Source organism: Mastomys coucha, unplaced genomic scaffold, assembly GCF_008632895.1.
Source record: "Mastomys coucha isolate ucsf_1 unplaced genomic scaffold, UCSF_Mcou_1 pScaffold20, whole genome shotgun sequence".
In the NCBI taxonomy this organism is placed as follows: Eukaryota; Metazoa; Chordata; class Mammalia; order Rodentia; family Muridae; genus Mastomys; species Mastomys coucha.
Window position 1 is genome coordinate 122,602,775 of NW_022196903.1, and position 19,574 is coordinate 122,622,348.

At 39.6% G+C, this 19,574-nt stretch overlaps 1 protein-coding gene across 2 annotated transcripts; it reads right to left on the minus strand.

Moving 5' to 3' along the window:
- Positions 1–6,160: 6,160 nt before the first annotated feature.
- Clec12b (C-type lectin domain family 12 member B) lies at positions 6,161–18,127 on the minus strand. 2 transcript variants are annotated; one of them, XM_031380983.1, is made up of 7 exons: positions 18,036–18,127; positions 17,657–17,748; positions 14,370–14,468; positions 13,796–14,011; positions 13,188–13,342; positions 12,795–12,910; positions 6,161–6,590 (listed from the first exon to the last, which is right to left on the minus strand). In XM_031380983.1, exons 2-7 carry the CDS (start codon positions 17,745–17,747, stop codon positions 6,440–6,442), a joined length of 828 nt encoding a protein of 275 aa, XP_031236843.1. In that variant the 5' UTR covers position 17,748; positions 18,036–18,127; the 3' UTR covers positions 6,161–6,439. The 2 variants fall into 2 exon arrangements, with proteins under 2 accessions (XP_031236843.1, XP_031236844.1); XM_031380984.1 differs by lacking the exon at positions 18,036–18,127 and adding an exon at positions 16,132–16,235 and having other exon boundaries at positions 17,657–17,750.
- Positions 18,128–19,574: the final 1,447 nt, after the last annotated feature.

The window sequence follows — 19,574 nt, forward strand, 5'->3', positions numbered from 1 at the left end:
GATGAAGAGTTATATTATTAATGTCCTTTAACTGAATACCTTATAACTAGAAAAGCAGTTGGGAATATGTTAGAGGGCCTGCCATTCTGAAATTTCCTGAAATGTAAATTATGTATTTTTTTTTTTTTTGCATTGAAGAAAAAAATGGAACTCCACAGACTCTAGTAATGATGGAAAAATATACTGGATGCATCAATGAAAGAAAAAGTTGAGCATAGCAAGAGAAAGGAATTGAGTGTTGGTAGAAAAACTAAAAGCCCTACTGCTTAGGAGAACAATTAAGTAAATTATATACCTTTGAAGGAAAGTAGCTGCTATTTATTATGGAGATTTCTTTCTATTGTCTACAATTGGCTAATTTTAGATGACACCCACCCCACAGTGGACATCCCCAGAGAACACCACATTCAATGAGCCTGGCTAGGTAGGATTATTTGTCTTCTAAGACTCCTTTCTGGCAGAAATTTGAAACAAGCTGCTTTTTTTTCAGGGTGATCTTATTTCATTTCTGCTGTACACCATTGTTTTTGTCTTAAGAACCCAGTTCATACCACAGTGAGGCTGGCTGTGTTCTTAAAAACCTTCACAGGGAGGGAGGGAAGGGGAAAATGGGGCAGGATCAGGTGGGTGGGGGTCTCAGGAGAGAAGCCCAGAGTGCCAGAAAAATGAATGGAAATAGTTGACTGCCAGGGGTTGGGAGAAGCATTAGGATGCCCCAGAGACTTAGGATGTTAGAGATTCCCAGAACTCATTGGGAGTGGCCTTAGTTGAAGTACCCAACAGTGGGGAGATGGAACCTGAAGAGATCATCTCCAGTAGTGAGACATGACCCCCAGTGGAGAGATGGGTCCAAATTTTTTGATCCAGAATTGTTCCTGTCTAAAAGAAATGAGGGGACAAAAATGGAGCAGAGATTGAAGGAAAGGACATCCAGTGACTGGCCCAACTTGGGGTCCATTCCATAGGCAGACACCAAACCCTGACACTATTACTGATGCCATGTTATGATTGCAGACAGGAGGCTAGCATGGCTGGCTTCTGAGAGGCTCTACCAGCAGCTGACCGAGGCAGATGCAGATACTTACAGCCAACCATTGGACTGAGGTCGGAGACCCCCATGAAAGTTAGGGGAAGGACTGAAGGAGCTGAAGTGGATGGCAACCCCTTAGGAAGACTGACAGTGCCAACTAACCTGGACCTCTGGGAGTTCCTAGAGACTAAGCCACAACCCAGAGAGCATAAATGGGCTGGTATGCTCTCGGAGGCCCCTGACACATATGTAACATAGGACTACCTTCTCTGGCCTGGATGCAGAACAGGGGTGACTTGGGGTGGGTGAGGAAGCACCCTTTGAGACAAAAAGGAGGGGGGACTGGGAAGAGGGTAATATTTGAGATGTAAAGACCTTCACACCATGTCTGACTTTTTTCTTATATGATATTGTAATGTATCCTAGTAAAACTTGTTTGTTTTGTGTTTTGAGACAGGATTTTGCCATGTAGTCCAGGTGGGGCTCAAACTTGTGTGTTCCCAGCTGGCTTGAACTCATGGTCCTCCTGTGTTTTTTTCTGAAGCCTAAAATAAATCTTTTTCTGAAGACAAGTTATTATCAAATCATTACAGCAAAAAAGTATGCCTAAGAGCGGGAGACAAAGACAAGATGCAGAGATACAAGAGTGATTTTCTGAACTCTCTGTCTCTCTGTCTCTCTGTCTCTCTGTCTCTCTCTCTCTCTCTCTCTCTCTCTCTCTCTCTCTCTCTCACACACACACACACACACACACACACACACACACATACACACACACACACACACACTCCACCTTCTGTTTTTAGAAGTAAATAAGCAGACGAAGTATTACGTCAAACCTAAGAGGTAGGAGATTCCCACAGGACATTACCCATTCCCACAGGACATTACCCGTGGGGGCAATGTTCTCAGAAACACAGTTGCTTAATTGGAAATAACAGCCTTTTTATCAGTTCCTCCAGGGTTTGTTTTTGTTTCTGCAGAGTTTTCAACTCCAACTGATGAAGAGTGAGAAACACAAACAGGCATGGATGCTATCTTTGTCCACCTCATTTCTGGGCAACATCTCATGGTGGACACAGGAAATATAAAAATAATTCACGTACAGCAACCCCAGGTCTGGGAAATCCCTGGGCTGACCTCTGTCTGCTGCCCTGTTCCCTCATCCTGGATGCCTGGTGCTTGGCTGCGTGAAAAATGCTTTTGCCCTCAACTCTGATGATTTTCCTAGAACAGGCAGTAGATAGAGAAGTAAAGATTTGTCCCAATTTGCTTTCTATTTTTATAATAAGGACACTGTGACCCGAAGATCATGGTTTATTTCCCTTATAGATTACAAAGCCCAAACCAGGAACTTGAAAGTAGGAGCTGAAGCAGAGCCATGGAGAGTGCAGCTTACTTGATTTCATCCCCAGGCTTTCTTAGCTTGCTTTTAATACAACCCAGGAGTGGCACCTCCCCAGTGAGATGGGCCCTCCATATCCACATTACACAAGGAGATGCCTCACAGACTTTCCTATATAGACCCATCTTCTTTTTTATTGTATATTTTATTTATTTACATTTCAAATGTTATCCCCTTTCCCAGTTTCTCCTCTGCATATCCCCTATCCCAACCCCCTTCCCCCTACTTCTGTGAGGGTGCTTCCCCCACCACCTACCTTCCAACTCCCACCTCACCGCCCTGGCACTCCCCTACACTGGGGCAACAAGCCTTCAGAGAAGCAAGGGCTTCTCCTCCTGTTGATGCCAGTAAGACCATCCTCTACTACATATGCAGCAGACCAATCTTATGAAGGCATTTTCTCAGCTAAAGTTTCCTTCCCAGATGACCCAGGCTTGCGCTAAGGTGACAAAAAACAAACCAAACCTAACCAAACAGAACAAAATAAAACCAGTATAATGTTGAGCATCCCCATTCAAGAAGAACATCGTGGTGAAAACCACTCCGAGCACTCTGTAGACAAGGGGCATAAACTCGAAGGACTGGGGGGATCTGTTGTTCAAGGACACACAGAGAATGGTGCTAGAAATAACAGCTACATTTAATTGGTATTCACTCAACACCTCCTTTGTATATCTTATGTGTATCTTACACACACACACACACACACACACACACACACACAGACACACACACACACACTGCCTGGGAGGGGAAAAGAGGATCTTTAAAATATTATATCATATTATATTATAGTGTATCATATCATATTATCACTCTTTGTGCATTCATATGAGCGTTGTTCAGCTGATGTAGAGGGCCTTGTTCTGGTGTCCTTCACCCTATCTGGGCTCCCATACTCATTCTGCCTCCTCTTGCACAGGGTTCCCTGAATAAGAAGTATTTTTGCTGCTACTGTAGAGAGAGTCATCTACTGTGACACTGGCACTAGCATTTTCGTCTGTGTTGGGGTTTAGATGAGACTCTTCCCCATAAACTTAGGCAATTGAACATTTGAGACATCCCTTGGGGAGGTTTGTGAGGTGTAGCCTTGCTGGAGAAGGTATGTCGGTGGAGGATGGAGTTTGCAAGCACAGAGCCGCACTGTACTTTCAGTTCTTTCTGCCTTGTACTTTCAGTTAAAGATACAATCTCTCAGCTTTCTGCTCTGGCGCTATGCCTTCTGCTGCTGCCATGCCTTCCCCTATCACTCTGGAGCCACAAGCCCAAACAGACTCTTCCTTCTACAAGTTGCCTTGATCATGGAGTTTTAATTCAAACAACAGAAAAGTAACTTATACTACTTGCCTGCTCAGGAAATTTGTACTGAGGTCATTTATTCAGGCTGGAAGCCTATAAAACATTACAAAGCGTATCAAATTTAAATTTTTCCAGTCCTGCCTCTCCAAGGATCATATCTGATCCTGTAGATCTGAGATGTGGTCTCCAAAGATCTATCTATCACTCATTCACCTATCTATCATGGATCTGTCAGAGAAAAGAAAAATTCCTGGGAGTAATTCCCACCTCAGAAGCCAGGTATCAGAATGTAATAAAGGATAATGGTACAAAGGGCAGTGGGTCTCCAGCAACAGATGCATCTGGATGTCCTACCTCACTGCTGGAGAGGCTGGTAAGGATAGTGTGGTGATGGCAAGATTCAGGGAGGATGAGACAGATGGTTTAACTTTATCAAAATCCAGAGCCTCTGGGAACCTAAACAAAGTTTCTTTTCAAACAAGTGTAAATGTCAGAGTGACCATGAAGTAGGTAGGAGAAGATACAATATGCCAGGCAAAATCTATAACCTCTTTATGGGAACAAAATAACCAGCAAAGATGATTAGCTTCTACAAAGCAGAGCCTTTGGTTAGAGACAGAGGGAAAGCAGGAGTGGTCAGATTTCCCAAGGGAAAAAAGAAAAACTCAAAGCTGTGGGAGTCAAGTGTAGACTTTTGACGTTTAATGAGTGATTACACTGTGAGAAAACAGTGGCAAGAACGTACAGATGAGAAATGGAGGAATAAAGCTGCAGTTTAGATCCATGTATATTTCACTTGTGCTTGAGCCCTGAGTGAGGACTGGTAGGTGCTGGGCACTTACACTGTTGAAAGTAATGTCCTGTATTTTAAAATGTATACTTAACATTCAGTTTACAAACTGAACTGTTAGTCTTATTAAATATTAACTCTGAATTTCCTACTTCTAGAATTATCCATATATCCCTATATATTATATAATTATATTTATAATATGTAAAAATACTTTAAATTAAAAAATATATTACATATGTACATATGTACATATAACATATACATATATTATACATAATATATAGTAATACATAAAATATATGTATATAATATAAAATATAAATAATCAACTACAATAAATAATATGTATGTGTATATGTATTATACTATATATATTATATAATGGATATATAATAATGGATACTATATATAATATAATGGATTATATAATGGATATATTATAATGGATATATCATAATTTTAACATTTTAAAGATAATAAGATATTGGGTAGTATTGTGAAGTTGTTCCAAAGAATTGTTACAATGTTCAGAATGCAGTCCATTTTCCAGTGAAATTTGAGCCACTGTTCAAAATTGGTACCACAAGCTAATTTAACATCCCTTTTAGATGATAACTATGCAATTAGTTCATAACTAAATAATGAAAAAAATCAAATCCATTTCATTCATGAATATCCTGAAATCAGCATTTTGTCTCAGAAAGAGGCCTCGATTCACAGTATTTAGCTCCTACAGGGATCTGTTTCAGGAAACAGAGACTGTTTCATGAAAGTTTTAAAAAAAGAATTGTTCTGATAACATGCCTTCAAATAATATTTTAGTATTTCTCAGAAGAAAATAAAATATGTGGTGATGGAGAGCTGTCTCAGCAATTCTGAGCACTTGCTGAGCAAGGAGCTCAGATATCAACTCTGCTCTAAAAGCCAGGTGTGGTCAGGTATCTACCTATAACTCCACACCCAGTGAGCAGAAACAGGAGGATGACTGGCCATTGCTGGCTTCCAGCCTAACTGAAGAAAAAAAATTCACAAGATCCTCTTTCAGGGAGAGAACCTGCACTCAAAGAAATATGGTGGGGAGTGTTGGAGGAGGGCACCCAATGCTCTCCTCTGGCCTCTACATGTACGCACAGGTACAGGTATTCACACATGTGCACATACACACATGTAAATAGATGATGTTCCTATGTATGTATACACAAAATAAAATTATATAGCATATTAATAGTATTAGAATAAAAAATCATTATTATTCTGATAATACCCAGATTGCCAAATCAATAACCTGGGCATTATTAGTTTAAATAAATGATAAATGTATGAAGACACAGTGTTCATTCTATTTTATGTAGGCTACAAGTTATAAGAATTTATAGTACATAGCTTCCTAGGTCGACAGAGCAAAGTGACTCTGTACACGGATGCTGATACTTAGACTGATGATCTCTAAAATACTAAGATACTTCCAATTCAGCAATGCAGCACTGCTGTCCCAGCTCCTTCGCCTTGTGCTCCCTCAGACCTGTACATGATTGAGCAGCTTTTATAACAGGGGGCTCCTGGAACTTGTTCCCAAACTGTGGCCTGTACTGGTCTGGTGGTTAGTACTTAAACATCACCCAGTCTCCGAGTAGACGTGTAAGGATAAAGCATGTTTATTGACAGACAGACCAGGAAGACATGTACCTTCCTGGGTACTCGACATCGTTTAAGAGCTAAGTAATGAGAGCACCAGGTCGGAGGGAAGCAGACAGTGAGGAGGAAAATGTCCTGTGAAGCAGGTTTGTCTGTGGGATAGTTTAAGTACACAGTTGATTTTTAGTTGGTTTTTGGCTCATACATTGTAGCTTCCTCCTCTGTTGCATGGGTGTGCAATAGGCCTTTACTTCTGGATAAACTTGGGAGAGTCAGATTAATCCAAATCTTCAATCTTCACCAGGGAGGCTCTCTTCTCACAAATCCAGGAAATTTCAGCACTACAGCGAGATATGTAAATATTCCCTCTTTCAAAATAAGCACACTCTCTGGATCCATTGAAACTGGCAAGCTCCTTATCACTAAACCTGAAAAGTAATCGATTTAAAATTAATTAAAACTATTATATAGGAAATTTAATTAGGATTTAGTGTTCTCAGCCACTCTTAGAGAGAGAAACCTGACTATCATGCAGCCTCTACAAAGCATCAGGATCTGCAATGACAGTGCCTCTGTGTTCTTTGTTACAGGTTAATTTTGATTCTGGGTAAAATTCCCTTAAGAAGAATATATTTAACCCTCCATGACATGGTGGTGCAATAGTGGCACAAAAGTTAATGAGCATAACCAACCACTATTTGATTGGATTTAAGGCTGACTCTATGAGATGGAACCTGTGTCGGACACTGATCCCATTTTTTTGACCTGTTTGCTTTCTAAAAAGAGAGAAAGAAGGGATGGAAATGGATGGGGGTGGGATCTGGTAGGAGACAAGGGATGGGAAGCCCTGATGAGAATATGTTATATAAAATCCAATTAAATAAAAAGAATATTTAAGTTATGGCTTGGGAATTATTATTCCCACCAGTAATATGGAATTCCACTAATGACATTTACCCAGTGCAAACTGCATTAGAGCATATGGTTTATTTTTATATTTCATATTTTAATAAGAAAACTAGAAAAATAAAGTCAAACTATATAAAAAGTTGTGGCAGTTTACTATGTAAAAATGTAATTATGATCAGGTTGCTTTTGGTCTGTCTGGGCCCGCCTGTGTCATGAGCAGACATTGGGTGCAAACTCCGCAGCCAGTCCCACAACACCCAGAGGAAGCTCCACTCTTAGGGTTCTCTAATGCTCCCAGGATGAGAGGTGAGGAAGACACAACATCTGTTCCAATACTGGGAGTAACTGGGAACAGCAGGACACAGGCACACAGGAACTTTGCCAGCCCAGTGATACAGGTTCCTTCAGGTCTGTCTGGGCTGGTGCCCTGAACAGACATTTGGTACAAACTCTGCACCGAGTCCCACAACACCCTAAGGAAGCTCCACTCCCAGGTACTCTAACAAGCCTAGGATCACAGGATCCCAGAATCACAGGATCACAGAGACAGCTTGACTCTGAGGAGTTCTGACACAAGCACGATCACAGGAAGGACAGGCTCCAATCAGATTTAGCCAGCACAGGTAGAACTAGAAATAATCAGATGGCAGGGGGCAAGCTTAAGAAAATAAGCAACACAAACCAAGGTCATTTGGCATCATCAGAACCCAATTCTCCCACTATGGCAAGTCTTGGACACAACATCACTTGGAAAAGTGAGATTCAGATCTAAAATCACTTCTCATGATGATGATACAGGACTTTAAGAAAGACATAAATAATTCCCTCAAAGAAATACAGGAGAACACAAGTAAACAGATAAAAACCCTCCAAGAGGAAACACAAAAATCCCTTAAAGAACTACAGGAAAACACAATCAAACAGGTGAAGAAAATAAGCAAAATCATCCAGAATCTAAAAATGGAAATAGAAACAATAAAGAAATCAGAAAGAGGGACAACCCTGGTGATACAAAACCTAGGAAAGAAATCAGGAGTCATAGATGCAAGCATCACCAACAGAATACAAGAGATAGAAGAAAGAATCTCAGGGGCAGAAGACACCATAGAAAACATTGACACAATAGTCAAAGAAAATGCAAAAAGCAAAAAGCTCCTAACCCAGAACATCCAGGAAATCAAGGATGCAATGAGAAGATCAAACCTAAGGATAATAGGTATAGAAGAGAGTGAAGACTTCCAACTTAAAGGGCCAGTAAATATCTTCATCAAAATTATAGAAGAAAGCTTCCCTAACCTAAAGAAAGAGATCCCCATGAACATACAAGAAGCCTATAGAATTCCAAATTGACTGGACTAGAAAAGAAATTACTCCTATCACATAATAATCAAAACACCAAATTCACTAAACAAAGAAAGAATTTTAAAAGCAGTAAGGGAAAAGGGTCAAGTAACATATAAAGGCAGGCCTATCAGAATTACAACAGACTTCTCACCAGAGACTATGAAAGCATCCTGGGCAGATGTCATCAGAGAACACAAATGCCAACCCAGGCTACTATACCCAGCAAAACTCTCAATTACCATAGATGGAGAAAACAAGATATTCCATGACAAAACCAAATTTACATAATATCTTTCCACAAATCCAGCCCTACAAAGGTTAATAGTTGGAAAACACCAACATAAGGAGCAAAACTAGACCCTAGAAGAAGCCAGAAAATAATTTTTCAACAAACCCACACAAACATAATTCCACCTCTAACAACAAAAATAACAGGAAGTAACAATTACTTTTGCTTAATATCTTTTAATATGAAAATTAATATTACCAACGTATCCTAATCGATTCAAATTCAAAAGTATGAGGAATTAGAAATTTGTTGACTATCATCTAGTGGTCTCTCTAATTTGGTAATTGGAGAAATAGGTCCAATATTGTACAATCCATATACACTTTCTGTTTGTTTATATCTGACATTGTCTTGCTGTGTACTACATAATGATCTTGAAATCTTGCTTCTCCTATCTCAGTCCCTTTATTAGTAGGTTTGTTTATGTTTCATGTTTTCATGAAACATAACATAATTTTTTATGAAAAAATTTCATGTTTTTACACTATACTATGGTTTTCAGAACAGCTTACATATTTCAAAAGTATTTATACAGCCAAAAGAAATGTAGACAATTAGCTTGGGAGGTAGCTTATAAGAGAACAACAAAGAGTGAGACTGAATGCTTTGTTTGACATTTGTAACTATTGTATCAAGTTTGAAGAAGAAGACTTTATAAGTCACTCTTTCTCTTAGATGAATGCTTTTCCAAATTTTCACAGCCAAAGAACCAGATTCTTACCCTCACCTAATGGCTGTCCCACCCTGCAAGTAGACCATTGTTCATTGAAATAATTGGTGAATGACTTTATAGATAGACCATCTTAATACACACACCATTTCTTAAATGAATGTAACCTGTTCTCTGTGGGCTGAGAATAAAGTCACTCACTCAAGTCAAGTAGCTTTGACTATAGCAGGAAATATGTATCCAAAAATCATGCCTACAATTCATTCCTTGGTGCAGCAGAACTGTCAACTCTCAGCTACAATGGAGGTAAAATCCTTTGGTGATGTGAGGGTCATTGAAGTACAGCCTTATTACAATGAAATCCAATGTCTAAAAATTGTTCTTATTTTGGGCTTGTACCACAGTAAGAGCCAAGATTTTAAGCTCTACTAAATACAAAATGAACAAACAAACAAACAAACAAAAAGACTTTATATATATGTTCATTTAAAAAAAATACTAGTAGTGATGTATTATTTTAAAACATATAGTTAATATGTTTGGAGTTATTTAATATTTATATTGAGAAAAACTTGTATTTTCAGCATTGCTGTAGACAAACATCTACATAAGACTGTTAAATTGATTGTTTTTTATATCAAACAACTTTTATAATACTCATTTTTATTTTTATAATAATTTATAAATTTTAAAGAATATGACAAAAAGGTATTGTAGGTATTGAATGGGGGACTCTGGGAGGAGTTGGGGTACAAAAGGGAAACAAGAACATGATTTAATTCTATTTACTTAAAATATGTTTTTAAATGTTAACAAATTCAGATAAATTGAAATCATGTATCTTTTCTCATCATAATGCAATAAAACTTCACATAAAATAAAAAATCACAATTACAAAAAAATGTAATTATGAGTGCTTTCATATATACTTGAGAAAACAAGATAAGAGTCCAAGAACAGAAATGAATGTCTTACTGCTGTGATCAGGTAGTTGGGAAATTGTGTCCAGCTTTTAGGCTGAACTTTAATGTAACCCTTAAATGATGTCCTTGAAAATCATGTATGTTCAGTTTAAGTCTTTTTTACAAGTACTGCTGTTTTCAAATGACACACACAGTGATGCCATGTTACTTTATTCATCAGGGATAAGCTTATTAAACATCACTATTTGAATATATTTTGGAAATAGAGAACTTATTCAGGACCCAAGGAAGAGGCTGCATACATAAGCCTGAAGTAGTCTCTCTAAGCTGAGTCTAGAGAGCTGGGTTATTTGACAGCTGAGGCATGACCTAGGGTCATTGTCCACAGGCACTGTATCCCAACTATGGGACATTTCCTCCACATGTTCACGGGAGCCAGTAGATGAGTCAAGAATGGCCACTATTCATACAGGAAAGGAGAAATGTATATTCTAAACCAAGAACTGTGCTGCATTTACATGGTGCTGTGGTCCCACTCCTGGAAGGTCTCCGTTGAATGGCCCTCCTCTCCTCAGGTCAACTGTGAGCAGTACCCAGTCAGTTACTCTGCTTTTAAAAAGAACAATTCTCCTTTATGTCCATATTGTTTTGAGTGAGGCTTCTGGCATTATTAACAGTATGAAAATAGACTACCAAATATGGCTAGCAATGGTGATAAGAGCCTGGGAGATACATATTTGAACAGGAAAAGTACCAGAAAATTGTCTGGGAAAATGGATCTTTAGGGAGAAAAGAATAGACATATTATTTGGTGAGCCAAAGCTAAATCTCAGCAGCTTTGAGCAAACATAAAGTGATTGTAGTTCAATTTAGAAAATGCTGACAACTAACGTCAACGAGTAAAACAGAGTTGGATGGCTTGGACACTGGGGGGTGGGGGGGAGGAGGGACACTAGTGGTACCAATTCTCAGTTAGTTTCAATGTTAATAGCTTTAAAAAATATAAACACACTTATTCCGATTCCGTTTCGTTTAAGTTATGCTGTGGAATGCTTGTTTAAAAATCTCTCAAAGAATTTTTGAACTATGTGTTACTTTAAACTTTTCTTTTTAAAAGGATTATCTCTTTTTTTATATGTGTGTGTGTCTGTATGTCTATGCACACATGTGTGCATGTGTCCACAGAGGTTAGCAGAGGGGGCTAAATCTCCTGGACCGGGAGCTATAGGTGGTTGTAAGTCACTTATGGGTGATGGGATCTGAACTCAGGTCCTCTTGTAAAGGTATCCAGTCCTCTTAACCACTGAGCAATCTTTCCAGTCTTTCTTTTTAAAATTAGAAAAAAAAATGCTCTTGAGATGACTCAGTGGGTAAGGTCATTTGCCATCAAGCACTTGAGTCCAGTTCCCTGAACCCTCATGCTTGAAGTAGAGAGCTTATTCTTGCAGGTTGTTCTCCAACCTCCACATGTGTGCTTTGGCACCATACGACCCTGACCTCCCAATTAAATACAGAAATAAAAAAAATAGTTTTTAAACTTGACAGTTAAAACAAATCTTGTTCTTGAGGAAATAAGGACTTAGACCATGGTACCATCTTGAAGATGAAATAAACACTAGTTTTCAACTCCCAACCCACACCACACACCCACTGGCTTCCTCTTTGAGCCCAGCCTGACTCCAAGAGGCACTGGGGCTTCTGGATGCCAGTGAGTCTGGACCTCTTTTCTAAGGAGTCTTTTGAAAAGTGCAGAAGATGGGATGGGAGAAGGCTTTGAAAGACACATTTTCATGTTGATTTCTATTTTGTTATAACTTTAAGTAGTTGTAAAGCTTTTGACTTCCCAAATCATACAGATTTGAGATGTACTTTCAACATTGTTATCGAGACCCTGCAGCAGTAGATTTTGCTTATGGCATTTGCCATGTAATGCAATGTAATTGGTGGGTCTGCATCATGAAGCTAATCTGTAAACTAATCAGGCAGCTCAGACTTACATTCTGTGGGAACAATTACTTAATATGAGTAAATATGTCAACATCTGAAGGCATGTTCTCATGACAAACACCACCCTTGAAGGTTGTAAAATGGTCGAGTGGCTGAATAAGTGACCTAAAGTGTTCAGTCTTGATTTGATTACATTTGAGCTGACCAACCTTAGGCAAGTCACTGAAGCTCTCTGATAATATTTTTATTATGAAGTGGGGGTATAAAATTACATCCTTCAAGGGTTTACAAAGCACTTTGAATACAGTATTACATGCACATGCTTAATAAGGAAAACAACCAAGAGACACATAAAGTTTAGTGCATTCCTCGGCATTTGACAAAATAGATGCGATTACATACCAATGTATTCCCTATGGAAGATCTCTCTTTTGTTACACAATATGGTTCTTTTTTCATATCTAGGTTTATAGTTATTTCAATTTATATCAATTTTCTTAGAGTTCTATGGGAATCCTGATCTTCCGCCCCCAACAGCTTAGATACTTACAGGGTTGGAGGGGGAAATGAACCATCCTCCCATAGCCAGTTTCTGCCAGATGAGTTCCAGGACAATCCCAGCCAAAAGAATGAAAACATGAGAGACAGCTGTGACTGAAGGAAATCCTAGGACCAGGAGAAAGCAGAAGTGAGAGGCCCATTTGCCACTTTGCAGTGATAAGATTAACTTATTAAGTTCATTTGATGGCTGGCGATATAGCTTAGCGGTAGAGCACTTTCTTAACATGTGCTGCTAGGTCCTGGGTTCCATGCCCAGTTCCTTAAATCATTTGTTAGTTCTCACTCAAAATCCACTAATGGCCTATCACAAACAGGAGCATCTCACGTTTGTTTCTCATTGTATGGGTAATTTCTACAGCTGGGGGAGGAGAGTCAACCATACCCTTTCTTCGATGCTGTCAATCTTCACCAGAGTGGCATTCTTGTCCATACAGTCCTTTCTGCTATCATGCCAGGATTTCTCTTCATTAATTGAGAAATAGTAGCAGCTGTTTCCATGCCAGTGCCATGTCTTGGGACAAGGATTGCATTTATGGTCTGAAAAGGACATTATATTTGAAAGTATAAGCTCTGTGGGTGATTGTAGGAGCCTTTGGGAACTAAGTCGTGCACTTACATGGACAACAGATCTGAGCATAAGCACTCTGAAACTATGCCAGAACCCTCTGGAAGCAGAGTAACCCCAGTTGGGAGTTGGACAATTTGGGGGATTATTTTTGAAGGGGCAGCTTTTGAACGTTATGATAACCAGAGCACCGGGAAGCAACTGATAAGTGGAGAGGTTAAAGTATCCAGGCTAGTAGCATTTAGAAATGACTATTAAGTTTTCCAAAATACTAAAGGAGTACCTATAATTCTTTGTCCATTGTCCATTTAGGGAGCCATGGTAAAGGGGTTGTTGAAAGACAATTCTCCTTGGTGCTTCGTGTGGGGACTTTGATCAGGGTGATGGGTTTGATCTGGCCTTTTAGCAGATGTAAGTCACATTACCAGATGTGTGGATGAGGAATTCCTTGCAGAGTTTGGCAGCCATCTGCTCCTGCCTCTCCAGGAGGGCAGAGATCTGGGATTGGAGAGATTCCTCTGCGAGACTCTTTCTGGAGCTGTTTAGTGGTTCAGACAGATTGTCCTGTTGTGGATGGATGATTTTCTGAAGTTGACTCAACTTCTCTGAATCAGAGTTAATGTCATTAGATACCTGCAAAACTGCAAGACACAATGAAACAAGTATATGTTAGCCACTGCTCTCACAAGGCTGCAATGCTGACTCAAGAATGTGGTCTCCTGGCTACCAGGGGTTCTCCCTCCTCCTCCTCCTCCTCCTGCTCATCTTCCTTCCCCTTTCCCTCCTCCTCTCCTCCTCTCCTTCCTTCACCTCCTCCTCTTCCTTCTCCTTTCCCTCTTCCTTCTCCTTTTCCTCTTTTTCCTCCTTTTACTTCTCCTTCCTCCTCTCTCTCTTTCTTTCTTGAGGATTCTGCATACTGGCACCTTATCCTTCCTGAATTAGCACACTGTATAAGTGTTTTCTAAATGACATTCTTTTGTCTAATACACATATACTTACACATAGTTGCCAGGGTCACCAGTCCTGTTACCAGCACCAAGCAGATGGTCATCAAGCTCAAAGCAGCTCCTCGCCAAAGTGGGGATTGAGCTAGGTGTCCTGGAAAGCAACAGGGCAGAAACTCAACATGCTGCTACTTTGGTTCTTTCTCCCACCCAGAAAGCTTCTAACTATTAAACTTTTCCCTTGCTTTTTTAAAATTTTTTTTCAAAACAGGGTTTCTCTATATAGCCCCGTCTCTCCTGGAACTCATTCTGTAGACCAGGCTGGCCTCGAACTTGGAAATCCATCTGCTTCTGCCTCCCAAGTGCTGGAATTAAAGGCATGTGCCACTACCACCTGGCCTTCCCTTGCTTTGTTAATGTCACTGTTTAAACATTTCTAATATGAAGTGTGATAAGGCCCCTCCCTCAGCTCTCCATTTCCCCACCTTACTTTTAAGAGTGAATGTCCCTTCATTTGGTTTTTGTTTTCTTTACATTTGTCTCCATCTTTGCCTTTCTTCTTCAAGTCCCCTAATGTCATGAATGATATGTGGAGGTAAGTTCTCTGGAATGATGCTGAGAACATAAGAGACCCTGCATTTTAAGGCACAAATCTCCAAAAGTGAGTGGCTATTTCTTACTTATGAAGATGGATTATACTTTTAAAATTATTGATAACCAGAAATAAGTTTATGTCATTTTTGTCCTGTATTCTATGCCATAAAGAATAAAGTATTCCTGGATGAAAATGTATAGCCTAACCTGCAGAATAGCCCATAGAACCAGCAGGTCTCCCTTGGACCATGGTTGTCATAAAAATATCTGCCAGCTTAATCTTCCTTTATTCACACAATGTTTTTGCCAAGTGAGTATAATAGCACTCATATGAAAGTCACATGACCCCTTTGCTCAAAGGTTAGGTTTGAATGAGAATTAGAAGACAGAAAAGGTACACATAGTCATCTCACCTTTAGTAAACAGTTGCAAACTATGCTCATTGTTGTGTTGTACATCTTCCTCCAACATACACACACACCTACACACACACACACACATACACACACACACACACACACACACACACACACACACACACACACACACACACACACACACACACACACACACACACACACACATTAAAGCAAATCCATGGAGCAGAAGAAAGCAGTGTATATGATTCAGGATAGCAACTTGTACTGTAACACAACTTTTGGAAGTGAAGGAGAGAATCTCATACATGGAACTGGTGTCTGGCCCTTGGAGACCTGAGATTTGTGCCAGGTAGGCATAAAGGAATGAGCTTTCATAGGAAAACTAGCTCTACCACACACCTGCATAAAGTGGAGAAACTACCTAGCTCCTTTGAGACTCAGTGTTCTCCTCCACAATTACAAAAATAGTGATAGAATTTATTTTACAAGTACACTTCAATAAAAATATGTTTACATATATTTCATTATTATTAAATACTCTGAATTATACTTAGTGTTCTGGTACAGCCATATCTAATGGGAACAGCAAAATCCATAAAGCCAGCACAGCTGCTTGTCAAAGATCCAGCAAAGCTGAGTCACATGATGTATGTGCTGTCGTGCTGTCTTCCACTCATGGTCTTGATCCTCACATGTTGCATGCTTGGGGGTATTGGATTGATGGGAAATTTCTTATGAATCATTTATGCCTTCTCCCAGCTGTACTGCTTCTAAGCTTCCCCAGGAAATTCCTGAGTATATTACCCATCATGCTTTTAGGGAGATATCCTTATTTGGTCTTACTTGAAGGTCTACTTTGTGCTGAAGGATGTGACTCAAATGAAGATGCCAGAGATCTCCTTATGAGGCTCCAGCTCCAATTAACTCCTGGAACATCTGCCCCTGTACTTACTCAGGAAAAAGATAATCAGAACGAAGTAAATGTGATAACTTCAACAAGATTCAGTGGGCTAGAGAAGTTGTCAGAAGAACAGGTTAAAGTCCTCTTCTTGCTATATACTCAGGCAATTACATGGCACATAAGATTGGGGGCCACATATGGTAGTCCTTTCAGGAAAAGATATAGTAACAAAATTAATAGGCTGGAGTTATCTTCGCCCTACACAAGGGCTTATACTCACAGACAAATAATGGTGTGGAAAAATGATAATGAAGGAAGTATTAAGATCCCCCTTTCTTAGAAAGTTAGCCAGTATAGGGCCACTGCAGTGTGGTATGACAAAGGAGCAAAAGAATTCCAAGATTAGACACTTAAATAAAAATTTCATTAAGTATATAAAATATAAACATTGTATTAAGCCAGAAACTGAATAATTACTGCAGCAGCTTTGGTCTTGAAATTCTTTTGGGGGCTAATGACAATCAACACTCTAACTATTAAAAGCTGATAATACACTGCTTGGAGTGTGGCAATATGCCCAGGCTGGCTTGGAGATTTTCTCTCTATCTAGTACACTTGAAACTGCAAGAGCTACCAGCCTGAGAACAGACAATTGTGCTTTGGTAAAATATGCCTCTAGATTCTTAAAAGTTGGGTTATGGGGTTGATGAGGAAAAATGATTGTAAAAGATAAATCTGTTCTGTCACAGTTTATCAGTGATGACTAAATTTAGGACCAAGAGGAAGTTAAAACACATGCCCAGGGACAAAAATGATATTATTGATGTTTTGGACAAACATAAATCGATTGTTGCCTATTGAGTTCTATATGAACAAAGAAGCGCCCCAACTGCTACTCAGTCAGACTGCAAGATTGACCCAAGGCCCGTGCCTGATTCACTTCTCCACCCACTATTTATCTCCTCAGTGGGACCTGGCCATTGCTACAGCTGGCCCCTGGCAGGGTTCTAGTGACAGTAAGTTAAAAAACAGTATAAGAGCAAAAGCTAGCTCATGATCATTTCTGATTTAATTACACTCAGTTCCTTCCCTTCAGTTAGTTATGCCATACACCAGCGAGGTTTCCTCTATATAGTTTAGAATCTTTTTTGGCTTCTAGAAGAACATCTCCCTGGAATTGCTAACAAGGCATAGGAATCTAAGGATAGTTATAAATAGAAATCTTCACTGCCAGACCCAAACTCTGACATACCCATTAACTTTTCCCCTACAGTGATTCCATTCAGTTCACACTGTCTTGAAAGCCCCATCGATTCTCTTAAGGAGACTCACTCTGCTGATGGTTTGTCTCTATTTTGGGGACTATGTCACACACTCCTCCCCCCATTCTAGTTTCAAAGCCTGCATCTCCAAGCACTCAACACCTGTCACTTCCAAGGTCACGGTATCGTTTCTCTAAGCTCTTACCTTCTTTACTCAGGTTATTTCCATCCTGATTCCCTCTCACTCTTGCAGAGTCCTGAAGCATCAGTGTTGCATAGGTCACTTCATCAGACATCCTAGGAGAAAGTGATTCTGTAAAGTAATGTTGCAATATCTTCAGGCCCAGTTCAGGCCATTCCTTTTCAAGGACAGGCGCTTCTCCACAGACACGAGACACTCCCTATTGTTCCTTTGTGAGGACAGAATGAAAGCCAATTTCTCTCTAGTGAAAGTGAGAGAAAGCAGAAACTCTCCTCAGGAATTAGAATGTTGGCAACTTCCAATTGTACTGCACTGTTGTTTTTGCTGTGCTTGTAGGCAGACATATATTAAGGCTTCATGTTGGAATCTCCATGATTCTCACGGAATTCTGAATAATTGAAGAATGAACACAAAATCCAGTTTTCTTCTCTGCTGGTGCGAAAAGCCAGTTAATCCTATATTGGATCTAGTTTGTCCTCAGTCATGCAAGATACCAAGCAGAGTCAGGATAGGAAGGGCTGTGTCACGTATGCATGGGTAGTGTGATAAGAAAAGTGTGTGTGTGTGTGTGTGTGTGTGTGTGTGTGTGTGTGTGTGTGTGTGATGGAAAGAGACACAGAGACAGAGAAAAACATAGAACTGTCAGTGGGGAGTTGTTGAGGAATGGGAAAGAAGTTACAGGATGCTTAAATTGGGTAAGGGAAGGAGTTCCCTCCCTGTTGGTGTGGCCTAGTAAAAATCCAGCACAAACTTTTCAAACAATGCCTAGCTGTATTGAGAGAGTGATAAAAAGCAGGCAGAATGAGGCTGAGGCACACTGGTATCTTTAACTCACTGTGTTGTGTTGTGATTGAGGGTAGCTCACAGTCATTGTCCCACAGGACAGCCAGAGCTCCTACAGAAAATGCACTTTTTTTTTCTTGGTATGAGAAATCAGAGGGTGAAGTCTGGGTTGTCTACAACCATAAACAGTACAGAAATAATCAGGTATTTGTGTGGACACTGGTTACGAGGATGTCTAAATAGTCACAGGAGATGAAGTGAAGGTACGAATCATTTATATTTCTTTTAAAAGGCTTGATAACATAACTTGTCTACTTTCCCTAACTTAGAAATATAATATCTGGATTTTATTTCCAACAAAATTGGCATAGGGGCACCATATATTTAAATTGCAGTACTAAATATTTTGACAATGGAACATGGACAATAGTCAGCGGTAGTAGATGGTATTCTGGCAATTGTGTAGAATTAAAACACACACACACACATACACACACACACACACACAGCATTTATTAACAACAGCCATCATTGTAGTCTGATTTCTGTTTCTATAATAAAACGCTGAGACTAAAAGGAACTTGGGGAGAAGATGGTTATTTCAACTGATAGCTCACTGTCTATCATGGCATGAAGGGAAGTGAGGACAAGAACTCAAGTCAGAAACCAGGATTTAGGAACTGAAGCAGAAGTTATGGAGGAGTGTGGCTTACTGACTTGTTCCCCATAACTTGCTTAGTCTGCTTTCTTATATACGTCAGGACCAGCAGCCCAGGGATGGTACTTTCCATAGGGTCCTGGGCACTCCTACATCAATCACTGATCAAGGAAATACCTCTAGACTTCCCTACAGGCACTCTGACAGAGGCATCATCTCAAATGAGGTTCCCTCTTTCCAGATGAACTAAGTAGCTTAGCCATAGAACTCACAGGGTTCTTAAAGGGTGTGTCCATTTCTAATTATTCCATACTTTTAAAAATATAAAATGCACTACACTATATAAGGAAATAAATTCTTATTAGGAATTTGTGGTGGGTAGAATATCCTCTAAGGATACCATTCCAAATGTGACAATTTGTAGGGAAAGTAGAGGAAGTTATGTTGGATTACCCAAATATATTTAATGAAATCACAAAT